The sequence below is a fragment of the Carlito syrichta genome, unplaced genomic scaffold, assembly GCF_000164805.1.
Source record: "Carlito syrichta isolate Samal-C Ts95f unplaced genomic scaffold, Tarsius_syrichta-2.0.1 Scaffold306911, whole genome shotgun sequence".
NCBI classification, from domain to species: Eukaryota; Metazoa; Chordata; class Mammalia; order Primates; family Tarsiidae; genus Carlito; species Carlito syrichta.
The window spans coordinates 152001-165308 of record NW_007251007.1 but is presented as its reverse complement, the minus strand read 5'-3'; the positions used below and the strand labels follow the sequence as shown (position 1 = coordinate 165308).

General features: G+C 37.3%; 1 protein-coding gene across 1 annotated transcript in view; it reads left to right on the top strand.

Moving 5' to 3' along the window:
• Positions 1-11119, top strand: part of RFX3 (regulatory factor X3) — a 309272-nt gene extending 298153 nt beyond the window's left edge. Inside the window, exons 16-17 of the mRNA XM_021715245.1 lie at positions 5229-5271; positions 10132-11119. Of these exons, the coding sequence (XP_021570920.1) occupies positions 5229-5271; positions 10132-10370 (282 nt within the window). The 3' untranslated portion in view covers positions 10371-11119. The remainder of the gene's footprint in view (positions 1-5228; positions 5272-10131) is intronic.
• The last annotated feature ends 2189 nt before the right edge of the window (positions 11120-13308 follow it).

Here is a 13308-nt window from a genome sequence, read left to right as displayed (position 1 = left end):
CCTAAGATAGTTATCGTGTGGTCTTACTGAAAAAGTTTGCCAGCCATTCCTCTAGACCATATACTTCCATATTTTGTATATACATATACACACACATTATATATATATAGACATATATATATTTAAAAGAGCGAGATATATAAAAAGAGAGCAAGAGAGAGAATCTGTCTACCTGCAAATCTATAACCTGCATATGCTAACAGGGAGATTTTCTGTAAGATGCAATTTCTATACAGGTTGTTCACCTGGCTGACCAAGGTGGCTTGTCCTTGCTAATAGGATAGTTATGTAAGATAATCTTCTTTTGGTATCCTTTCAGAGTACCAGGATAGCATAGTCAGATTTATTCCTGTATGTCTGTTCTACAGTTCTTGGTAGATAATGATGATAGTTATCATATCAATAATAATAATAGTAATAATAGTGATCATTTGTTAAGTGCCTTCTATCTGCCAGGCACTATATGAAGTGTCTTAACTTGTTTTTTGTTTTTTTTTTGAAAGAGCCACATTAGACTTATTACAGATTTGCTTAAACAGTTAGCAAGCAATGGCTGTGCTTACAAAGAATTATGGTGTGTGTTAACATAAATCTGGTTTTGATTACTCACTAATTCTTTCTCCTCAGGGTGGGGCAAACTCTTCCATCAGGAATGGTATCCCTAAGGTTGAGGTCTTCATCCTGATCCCTAAACTCTTTCCCTCTATCCCTCACTTCTGTTCCCAGTCTCTGTTTCTTGGGCCTCATAGATCCTCGTCTGTTTGCTGTTTGAACCCCCTGACTTCCTCAATACAAGGCTTACCTCTCTCACTATGAAAAGTCAGCTACTGCTGACTGCCTAATGTGCAGAGAATTCTCCATTGCACCTGTGGGCTGCATTCTCCCATACTAAGCAAAGTTCCTCTCTTGGCTCCTGTGTGAGTCCTGTAATGGACTACTCAGCTGCCTGGCCACAAGACAGGGTCACACTCAGGGTATCTCAGGAATTCTGCGTATAGTTGCCCATTTACACTTCATGGACATTGCTAATCATTTCATGAATTTTAAGACTTCACAGTTTCCTGGTTGTTGCCTTGACGAGGCATTTTCTTAGTCTGCTGTTATCCTGGAAGGTATTCATTATCATGATCCTACTGAGGACCGTGAAGAAATGGTTTCTAGGATAGGAAGTCTTTCTTTTAAAAAAGCAATAGAAGGGAGGCCCAAACTTTATCTGTCCAATGACCACTTATCTACCTAATCCTGAATTGTACCCCACATCTTTAAAACAAAGACATTTAAGAAGTAAATAAAATACAATAAAAACAGATATGCTTTCTCTCTGGTCTATTCTAGTTTCTACTTCAGAACAGTATCTATTTGGCTAGTGAGATTTTAATTCATGGATTGAAGGCTATGTGCTTTCTAACTCCAGAGCACTTTTAAAATCTCTTAATTTATATTTCTTCTACCGTGTGTGGATCTCTCTCTCCCTCCCCCAACCCCCACTCTCTCCCTCTCCTTCTCTCTCCTATGGATCTCTCCCTCTTTCCCTCCCTCTTCTTCCCTCTTTCCCCTCACTTTCTTCCTCCTCTCTTTCTCCCCTCCTCTCTGTCTCTCTCTCCCCTCCTCTCCCATTCCGCTTTTCCCTCCATCCCTAACTCCTCTCCCCTCCTTCCCCTCACATTCTTCTTCATCTTCCTCCTCCTCCTCCTTCTTCTCTTTCTGGTCTCAAGTCTAACACCACCATATCTACTATGTGATGCTAGACAGATAAACTCACTGGTTTTCAATTGCTGTAAATGAAATCTAAACTCATTACCTTGCCAAATGTATAAATTTTTTTGGTATGTGTGAGGCTGAAATGAAAAAGTAAATTTATTCATTTGATGCATATTTACTCAGACTTAACGTGTATCAGGCACTATACTAGGTTCTGGATACATTTATGAAAAGGACAAATGAAGTTTCTGCCCCATGGCCCCTGACATTATGGTTGGGAAGATAGATATTAGATGAGGAAGCAAAATAAGTACTGCAGGTTGTGGTAGGTGTTTCACAGGAAGTGAGCATGATGCAGTGATTGAGAAGGAAGGCAATGCTGAAGACAAGGTTGCCAGGAAAAACCTCTTCAAGGAAGCAATATTGAGAATGTGATGCTCTTGCTCTTTTTGAGAGAAAGCCTCCAAAACATTAAATCGCAAACACACTTTCTAAGTCAATAAACGCACACATCAATGAATAGTAACCCCCTCTAATCCTTTGTGCAAGAGGAGAAATTACAAAACAATAAGATTTTTTCAGTTTCTGACGCTGTAACTTTACAATAATCTCAACTTTCTCAGGAGCTTCCATTTTTTTTTTTTCATTCAAATCATTTATTGCTTCCTCCTCTTCTGTGTCTGATTTGTACTGCCCTTATCTAGGTGCTTGTTGCCTAGTCCTTATCTGTGTTACTGCCTTCCTATGTTCACTCTTTTTCCTGCCACTCTCCATATCCTTCCTTCCTGCTGCTTGACCTGCTGCTCCTGCCATAAACCTGTGCAATTGATTTCCATTTTCAGAAACTTAACCCTATGCTGCTGAAACCTTCCCTGAGGTTCTCTAGGCTGCCTCGTTTTTCTGCTTGCTTTCCTACCCTTCACAAAGAAGAAATCAGAATATAAGAATCTGCTACTTATCTCCAAAGGAGGGAATAGGAATATTTCCAAACTGACGTGACAGGAGCTGACTAGAGTGCCCAGCACATAATAAATCCTCAATAAAAATTTATTGAATAACTGATTTTCCTAATCTCACATAGTCTAAAGTAGTTTCTTCCCTGTGCTTTTATGTGTATTTGTTCCTCACATTTAAAAGTGCATCTTATGTAGCTTTACCCATAGCTACATAAGATATTAAAATCTTACCTTCTCTTCAAGGATTAAAAAAAATTTTAAATCTACTTGTATATGTGTGAAACTTTGTCATTGATCCCAGAGACACCTAGAGTCACTGATAGTATGCCTGAGATTCTGTGTACATCGTCCAGCAGAGTGCATAACAAGCTCACAGTGTTTAATATGTGAATGGATTTTTGCTAATGATTATAACAATCACTGAGATTTCATTTGTTTGGGTTTTTCTTTTTAGTGTCCTGAATAATCAAATATAATCATTTAGATTAAGTAGAAACTTTCCAAGGCAAATCTTTGTATTAAGGAAGTTGTACTTTCAGAGTTAAGTGGCAACTAAAAGCAATGTTTCTTTTGAATAAAGTTTTCAAATATGTCTTGAGTTTGGTTTTAGCCATTTTGTGTGATATTATTGATCATCAATGGCAATAATAATTCAGTCACAAACAACTGTCAGAGACTTTTCAACAACAAATGGAAAATTCATTTTTTATAAGTGCTAAAGTGTATTTAGCATAATCGCTGCCAGCTCGTTCTAAGAACTGGATCTTAAGTGTTGTTAAGCATTCATCTAAAATAAATAACAATTGTATTGTGTTGTGTCCGTTAGAAATAACTCATAAGCTATTATTTAGCTTTGTACATTCTTTGTTTGTAGTTCTAAAACATTTAAATAATACCAAAAATGAATAAAGAATCCCTTTGGATTTTTTGTGTTATTTAAATTATATTCTTTAATTCAAGAAACGCTATATAATTTTCACGGTGATTTTTATTTAGACTTATAGAAGGATCTGACCCACGTGATCAGGAACAACTTCACCACTTCAGTATTTATGATTTTGTATTTGTTGTCCAATGGGATATAACGCTAAAGTAATGGGACAGATTTTCAAACAAGCATATAAGTAGTTAAATATCCAGGAGGCCCCTGTCCTCTTCAAAGCAGTCACCTAGGAAGGCTACACATTTGTTCCAGTAATGCTGCCATGGCTTAAAAATGTTGTGGAATGCCTCTTTTTCAGCTGCCTCTGAAATGCTAAGAAATAATAAAGAATAAGATGCCATGCTATTTTAAATATCCAGAATTATGGCAGAGATGAATTTGATTTTGTTTAGAAGTCAAAATCATCTCAGAACCAACTGCAGTGAATAAAATCTGGAGTGTTATTTGGAGCCACAGTAAAATAACAAGATGGGCTTTCTTGAATGATGCATAATCTTGGATTGATTGTCAAAGAGGAACTCCAGAACCCTGGGCCTTGGAATAAATGTATAAGCTCCCAAGGTAGCTACTATGAAGAACAATACTTGTTTAGGTTGGGGGGAAAATGTGTATGTTTGCAAAATAAGATCAGTTTTATTACTTTATAGACATACCTTGTAGATGAAAAAAATACTCCTATCATGGAACTCTTTATAAGCAAACTTCCGAATGTAAGTAGAATTTCTGTCTCATCCTTTCTAAGCCTATTGAGAAATCTGAATTTCTAATAAATAACTTATTACTTCAAAAAAGTAATGTTTTCCATTTAAAAAATAGAAGCTTTGCAGTTTCACTTAACCTTTTTCTGATTAGTTTTGGTACCTCTATTCAATTTTTATTTTAGTGCCTCCGTCTTTATTCACCCTGAGACTTTCAAAATATGTTTTCTTACTATAAAATTATCAGCAAACTATTGAACCAAGGTATAAAATAACATTTTATCTGAAGGTTTTTAATTGTTCTCTGTTGTTTTAAGCATTTTGTTTGCATTAGTAATGATCAAGGATGACTCTTCTTTTAAAAGGGGGATCTTATTATCTTAGTAACAACATCAGATTGCAAATGAGAAGTCTTGAATTAAAGATTTTATAAAAAATAAATACTCTTATGGGACTTATATCTTTCATTTTTGCTATAAAAGCTTTTTTCAAAAGTTCTACAAAACTGCTAGAACACACTTTTCTAATGTCGTGACTCCAGGTAGACTCATCAGCCAAGCATGGGGGGTGGAGCTGATGCGTCCTGCTAGACTGGGACTTTCCCAAATTTTCTTTACCACATCCATCTTCATCCAGGCCCCTACTTCTTCATTGCTGAGTTGAAATAATAAAAGGTAAAACAGAGTCCAGAAGGTAGAGAAAATTGTTATTCTTCTACAAAGAGGCTAAGACAGCTAAATTGTGACATAATTTAAACTGTTCAAATTTGACAAGAATGATTGGAACATTATGAGATCCATGTAATTAGAGATCAAAATGGCCACTAGTTTACAGTTTTAAAAAATCATAGGCGTTTTTACCACAGACAGATAGAATATTATTTTATTCTACCTGATAATAACAGTTGCACAAATAACTATTGTTTTGCAGTTTGGTGATTTAAATGCTGTGTCTCCTGGAAATCTGGATAAAGGTAAGGACTGAAAATAATGTATATTTTTAAGGTTTTTGTTAAAATGAGATATTCTTATAGAGGAAAATATAGCATGTATCTATAACACTCTGATCTTGTGGAAGTGGCATACGGACCCTAGATGAATATGACACACATGTCTTTGGAAATCTCATTTCTCCATTTCTCTTCATCTCTATCCCCTCTTTTATATGTGGCATATTAAATGCAGAGAATTGAATTTAAATACAGTTACAAACTTCTTTACATGTTTTTGCCTGAAGTTCTTTATAAGTAACAAGAAATGATTTCTGACCATGGCCAGAGTCCTGTAGAGAAGTGATAAAATTAACGTAGATATTTTTATTCAGGGCCCACCAGGCAAGAAAAAAAGATTTCTAAGCCCACCCACCTCACCAATTCACAGTTTCCTGTGAAAAACGAACTCAGAGACGGCAATAAGGTTTACTGTAAAAGCAAGATCAGTAGTGGTATAGATAAAGAAGGTAACATATGCTTCTGAAATTTCAATTATCAGCACTACCACTCTAATATGTAGTATCATATGATAACATGACATATGACATATATATATTTCTGAAGAACCTAATGCTCAACAAAACCACAAAATAAGAATAACAGGTAACAGGGAGGGCCTAGGGGGTGATGGAGTTGGAATAAAGCACCCAAATTCTATCTAACTTTATAAGCAGATCACAAAATCAATTCTGATAAAATTATCAATACAGTTTTTGGAAACAGGTAAATTTTCTCACAACACTGCAGTAGATAGTACTTTTCCTTTAAAAAAGAGGAACAGCCGGGCTCGGTGGCTCAGCCTGTAATCCCGCGCCTTTGGGAGGCTGAGGTGAGTGGATTGCCTGAGCCCGCGGGTTCGGGACCCGCCTGGGCAGCAAGACCTCATCTCTACAATAAAACAAAAGATCAGCCAGGCGTGGTAGCACATGCCTGTAATTCCGGCTACTCGGAAGGCTGAGGCGGAAGGATCGCCGGAGCCCAGCAGGCGAGGCTGCGGTGGCCGGGAGCGGCCACTGCACTCCAGTCTGGGTGACAGAGTGAGACTCCAACTCAAAAAAAAAAGAGGAACATATCTTGGGGTTTTAGGAATTATTATGGTTAATTAACTTCTGGAGACAGGGACTAAATGCACAAAGACTGGGGCGAACTAGGCATTTACTATTCCAGGACAGAGCCAGTGGGGAAACTGAGGCAAAAGGGAGGACTTGGGGAGTCTGCAAAGGGGTACAGTACTGTTCTCCAGAATGTGCTGTACTAATTTCTTGGCATTCAGCTGTGTCTTGGCATAGAAAATATGAATATGATGGGGAGTGCCATGTGTCAGTCAACACCAATCCCATGTTAAACTCCTGTCAGTTTCTACTTACCATTGTGCATGCCTTACTTCCCGTCTTAATAATATGCATAGTAGCAAGGCAGAAAAATTAGAAAATTTTAGCCAAAAAATGTTGCTGCAAATACTTACTCTACAGGATTAACCAAATAACCCTCAGAAAAACAAATCTTTAATGATACTTATTAGCAATTTTAGAGCAAGAAAGGTGGCCATTGAAACCCATATCCAACATACAGCATCACCAATGATGTACCAACACCAAAGCCTCATGACCCAAGTGCCCAGAGGTGCAGTAGGAGTGTTACTACTCATCTGAACACTGAATTCCAGCCAGTCTTCTTCAAAAAGTGCTGAACCAAAGACTTTGGTAAACTCTACTAGCACCTAATTTTAGTTTTTGTATCTTACACTTCCATAGCCTCAAATAGGCTCCTAAGGGAAGTATCGTTGAGTCTTTATAGACCAAACATGTCTACAGATTTGCATTTCTTTGTCCTTAGGACTGGGAAAAAGAGTTTGTCTTTATAAAAATGAAATTTTCCTTTCCTTTCAGTGCACCCTCTTTTATTATTTCGACACTTATTTCTCAGGCACCTAAAAGTTGGTAGAGAAGAACATGAGAGGCAGCTGACTTGCCCTCACCTTTTAGACATGTTATGCTGGTCCCTTTCAGCCCCAGACCTCTTGCTAGAACAGCATACTCAGGGTCTACAGATTGAATGCATAATCTTAAGAGTTTCGGGTTTTTTCCCCCACAAAATGAGAATTTTTCTCCCTGATAATAAAAGTAATATTGACTCTGTATAAAAATTTCAAAGAATACAGAGAATTAGAAGCTGTAGAAAGCAAAGCTTCATTGTCACAATACCACATCTTTAAAATAAAAAAAAAAAAATTTTAAAAATGCTGAAACAAAATAAATATGATACAAACACACCTAGTCATACCCTCTTGATGATACAAATTTCTACAAAAGGTAGCCGTCTCTCTGTAGCCCCTCAACTCTTCAAATATGGTTGTTCTGACAAAATCTAATATTATCATCACATTCATTTTCCAGAGACAAAATGGTAAACCGGATGAAGAAGATGGCCCAAGATGTCTTTTGCCTCATCTAAGAGCTGTTCTTTGTTTTACTGCTTAGTAACGCACTACAGACATCATTTCTAGCCAAAGAGTGTGAATCTCAACCTCTTTAATCACATATGCCATTTCTCAGCCCTTGCTCATAGTGACTACACACTGCACAGTCATATATGGAGGCCCTTTAACTCCCCTTCACTTGTCTCTGGAATCACCTTTGCCCCAGCTGTTAAAGAGAGAAGAGAATGAGAGAAGAAATAATGGGCCCCCATTTCTATAAAGAGCTGCATTAGCAAAGATCTCTGCCATAGGTGTCCCCCAAATGGCAAAACTAAACTCAACACTGCTTAGAAAAAGTCCAACTTGCCGGGTGCAGTGGCTCAAGCCTGTAATCCCAGCTCTTTGAGAGGCCGAGGCGAGAGGATTGCCTGAGCCCACGGGTTCGAGACCAACCAGGGCAACATGTTGAGACTTCGTCTCTACAATAAAAAGTTTCAAAAAATTAGCCGGGCATGGTAGTTAGTGCACACCTGTAGTTCCGGCTACTTGGAAGGCTGAAGCAGAAGGATCACCGGAGCCCAGCAGGTCGACGCTGAGGTGGCCGTGAGTGTGTTTGCCATTGCACCCCAGCCTGGGCGACGGAGTGAGATTCCAACTTAAAAAAATGTCCAACTTACTCTGACTAAAGAGATACTTGTTGCACACTCATTGTACATGATATGCCATAGAATACAATAGAAACCTGACTCTGTTAATACAAGCCGTCATCAAAAAGTCAAAAATCTAAAAATAAATGTAGGTGTATTTTGGCTATAGGAGAGATGTTTGATGTGTTTATATGCGTATCTTTTTTTGGTAAACAATAAAACATGTTGAAGGTGAAGTAAGGATTTTTAAGGTGGGAATATATTCCCCACTGTTTAAAAACTATCACTCACGAAGAGGTATTCTCTGTATTTTCCTGAGGAAAATCTTACCCAGTAGTAAAACTGTGTGTGTGCACAGCTCTCTCCACTTATACATGCAGTCGTTATACTGTGAATCAACATAGATCTCTCCTACATTAACACCAGCACAGATGAAGTTTATGTTTAGATTTTTGGAGGAAACTGAACATTTCTTTTTTGGGGGGTTGGGGAGGTTAGCATTTTCAGTGCAGTACATTACTCAAAAAGCCAACATAGCGTACCAAAGTGACTACTTTGTGATGACATGAATTATGCCACTATTTAACATAGATACTTCAGGGAATTCGAAAGGTCTTCTTAAAAGCATCACAAGCCGGGCTCAGTGGCTCAGCCTGTAATCCCACGCCTTTGGGAGGTTGAGGTGAGTGGATTGCCTGAGACCGCGGGTTCAAGACCCGCCTGGGCAGCGAGACCTCATCTCTACAATAAATCAAAAAATCAGCCGGGCATGGTAGCGCATGCCTGTAATTCCGGCTACTCGGAAGGCTGAGGTGGAAGGATCGCCGGAGCCTAGCAGGCGAGGCTGCGGTGGCCGGGAGCGGCCACTGCACTCCAGTCTGGGCGACAGAGTGAGACTCCAACTCAAAAAAAAAAAAAAAAGCATCACAAATTGCTAAAAATAAATTCCCTTTGCGAAAAGAAATCAGTGTATCAAAGGAATGTCTGCATCTACCTGTTTATTGCAGTACTATTCATAGTAACCCAGATATGGAATCAGCCTAGGTGTCCATCAACTGAAAATAGATAAAGAAACATTTGTATATATGCACAATGGAATATTGTTCAGCCATAAAAAGAATGAAATCCTGTGATTTGCAGCAACATGGATGGAACTGTAGGTCATAGAAAGACAAATATCACATGTTCTCACTCGTGTGAGGCTTCAAAAAGTGGATATCATGAAGATAAAGTAGATTGGTGGTTAGCAAAGGCTGGGTAGGGAAGGAGGTGTGGGACGACTAAGAGAGGTTGATTAATGTGTGCAAATATGCAGATAAACAGAAGAAGCAAGACCTGGTGTTCGATAGATCAATAGGGTGACTGTAGTTAACATTAATTTTATATTTCAAAATAGCTGGAAAAGAATAAAGAAAAAAAAATATTTAAGGTGATAGATATCCCAATGCTCTGATTTGGTTATATGAATGTATCGAATTATCACCCGTATCCCCAAAATATGTGTATCTCATATGAATGAGTAAAATTAATTTTTTTATTTTATTGATAAAAATAAATAAATAACTTTTGATATATTTGAAAGAATTATAGTTGCATAAATACAGCATTGATATGAGTAAAAACCAATGAAAGGAAAACCTTTAATCTTTGTCCCCTGAGAAGAGCTAAGAAGTTGCTTTCTTAATGTGCTATAGTAAAGTAATTCTGAAGCATGTGTCGATTGCTATGTTCCAGTTTGTCTCCCGGTAATAGTCTTGGTATTATTTGTTTGTGCAGATGAAGGCAGTGAAGTGGAAAGTGAAATGGATGAAGAACTGGATGACTCTTCAGAGCCTCAAGCCAAAAGAGAGAAAACAGAGTTGAGCCAGGCATTCCCAGTGGGCTGCATGCAGCCTGTTCTGGAGAGCAGCGTGCAGCCGAGCCTCCTGAATCCGATTCATAGCGAGCACATCGTCACAAGTACTCAGACTATCAGGCAGTGCAGCGCCACCGGAAATACCTACACTGCAGTCTAAAGAATATTAAAGCGTATTTTTCCAGCTTACATTAACCCTGTTGATATTGGGCTTAAGTTGAAAATTTAATAAGCCTGAAGGTCGACTGTTGTCAAATTCTATCTGTGCTGAACATTTTACCTTTTGGAGTTGTGAAATGGAATGGGTGTATGTATTTTGCCAGGTCTTTTTTTTTTTTTTTTTTTAACGTAAACAAATTATTTGTCTCTTAATAATGAGTTTTTTTCCCCCTTAGTTTCAGGTGTCAAGAAGGATTTTTACAACACTTAATGTCATGCTTTTGTTTTCTTATAATTAAAAAGTAATTTACATTTTTGTAGCTAAAATATTTTATTGTTGATTGTTAGTCTTGGTGTATGATTTCATGTGTAAGTTTTTTAATTAGATGCACTTCTGTGAAATATCAAAAGAAATGAATTTCTTTGATTTACACTGGAGGCATGCCCATTTGCAGCAGATGCATCAAATTTGCTTTTGCAAGGTGCTTTTCATTGGCCAGAACCGTAAGACACTACTTTAATAACATTTTGGAGTATGGAGAGAGAATACAGAGCATTTTTACTCTTGTGCTAGAGGGTTGGGAAGGTCATTTATTTTTCTCTGAAGAAAAATTGAGCCATGCATTTATCAGTTCAGAATAAATGGCAAAATTGCAAGAGATTATGCTAATATGTACATAATTTGTGTACATAATTATTAAACCATGTTAACAATGCAAGCTTCTTGTAAACATTGAATTTGAACTATTATTTGCAAACCAATTCCTCTGTTTTAAGACTACTGATTCTGTATTTGGGACCACTGCACAGATGCATTCTGCTGTTAAGTGGGGCTGTTATAGTTAGATACTGAAACTGAAAAAAATGACTTGACTTTTTTTTTTTAAGTGTACATGCTACTTAATGCTGAGCTGGACATACAGGAAACCATTCCATTTGGATGACTTTCTTTTATTCCAGGTCTTTTTCCTAATAGTAGTTCAATATGCTGCTATTATAAAAGAAAATTTATAGAATGCAAGGAATGTAGCAAACTACATAACGTTATTTCCTTCAAAAATATTTCCTGATTTCTAAAGTATGTGGATTTAAATTGTAAACAGAACCTGAAGGCAGTGTAACTGGCACACCTCACTGTTACTTATCCCCAATTCTGTAGGATTTGGATAGGTGGCTGGATGGATCATTGCCATGAAGAATGTACATCAGGGATCATCGTACCTCGGCTATTACATGGTGCCTTAAAACAGAACTGAAGCTAAGGTTTAGTAAGGTTTATTTTGTTCGTATGAATAACTCTTCAATCCATTTGACAGAGTGTGCCTGTCATTTTCAGATTCCTGAAGTAAGGACAGGTTACATGTTCTTCAAAGGAAATTTAGGGAAAACAAAGCAAAACAAAAAGACAAAAATCAGTTTCCCTCTTGGAGTGACCGTGAACCTATTTTTTATTCTTAGAGCTGAATATTACTTGATTATAAATCAGATCGCTTAAGGGTGTGGAATAGCAGGCTAGTTTTAATACCAACTTGTTACATAAAATCATATATGTTTTAGACCATTCTTATCTAGTTACAAGTTTAAAAAGTTAACAAAATAAGCAGGTACTTATTGAAGTGCATCTTTTCAGTCTAAATGTTTGTCTGTGTGTCTAGGTGTCTGTGTCCACATGCACACACGTGTGCCCATGGGGCATGAGTCTGCTACAAAGTCAGAAGGTGAGATCCCAGAGAGTATACACCTGTCCCCATGTTAATTTGCATGAAAAGCCAAGGTTCTTTTAAGCACTCAAATGATTAAAAAAAACAGAAAACATAAAAGATACATCCATTTACTTAAATCATTGTAAAAAAAAATCAAAAATCAATAAAGCCAAAAAAAGGGAAAGCACAAAATGATTTACAGATGACTGATGAGGCCTATTTTAAACTCAAGATGTTTATCTTTCCAGTTGTATTGGGGTGGGGAGGAGGGCGGGGGTTGGAAAGAAGAGGGTGAGCCAGTCTGTGAAGTTAGAAATACCAAATGGCTTATCAGGTAATAGACAGGGAATTTGAACTGTTGTTGCTTGATTGCCTCAGACTACTCAGAAAAGGTCAACAGCATTTCTTAAGTACAATTTCGGTGTTTCAGATGTAATTTTAAAACTTGATTCAAATTTTGTATTCTACAACTCACTCATATATTTGGAAGTCTTTACTAGCATACTCGCATCACTTTCATCTAAATATCATGTAAATTATCCTCCCTGTTTCCTCCTAAAAAGGCAATGAATTTGCACCATCACTCACTCATACACACACACACACACACACACACACACACACACACACACACACACACACGGTGAACAAAACATAAACTGCAAAAGATCATGTATCTACTTCATTGTGTGCAGTAGGAAATGTTTACAGATAAAATTAAAATCAAAAAGTGAAGAAAAAAGATACTATATTTTGGCTCTCCTTTCTGAATTTTTTCAGTTTCCTGTCTCTGCCCACCATCCCCAGAACACTGCTCTATCTGTATTGGACCAAATGTATTTACTGGTTTCATCTTGTTTATTGAATGACTTTAAATGTATTTATTATCATTGTTTAACTTAACGTTGGATATATTTGTGTCATTAGAGGAATCTGATAATAATGGGCAAATTTAGATTGATGAGAGTTAGGGACTGGGGACTCCCCACGATTCAACATTTCTTCCAATTGTTCATGGTTTGTTCTAAGTTAGGACAGATTAGGAACTAATAAATATTATTACATCTGAACTTGACTCAATAAAAATAATCTAATCTTCTTTATGAATATTTAGGAATATTAATTCTGTATGACTAGTGTAAATAGTTCTGACCAACGCCCAAAAGAATACCTGTGGTTTATGCTACTTCCAGTTATTGTAGTTCACACTCAGATATGCACACACATACACTCATG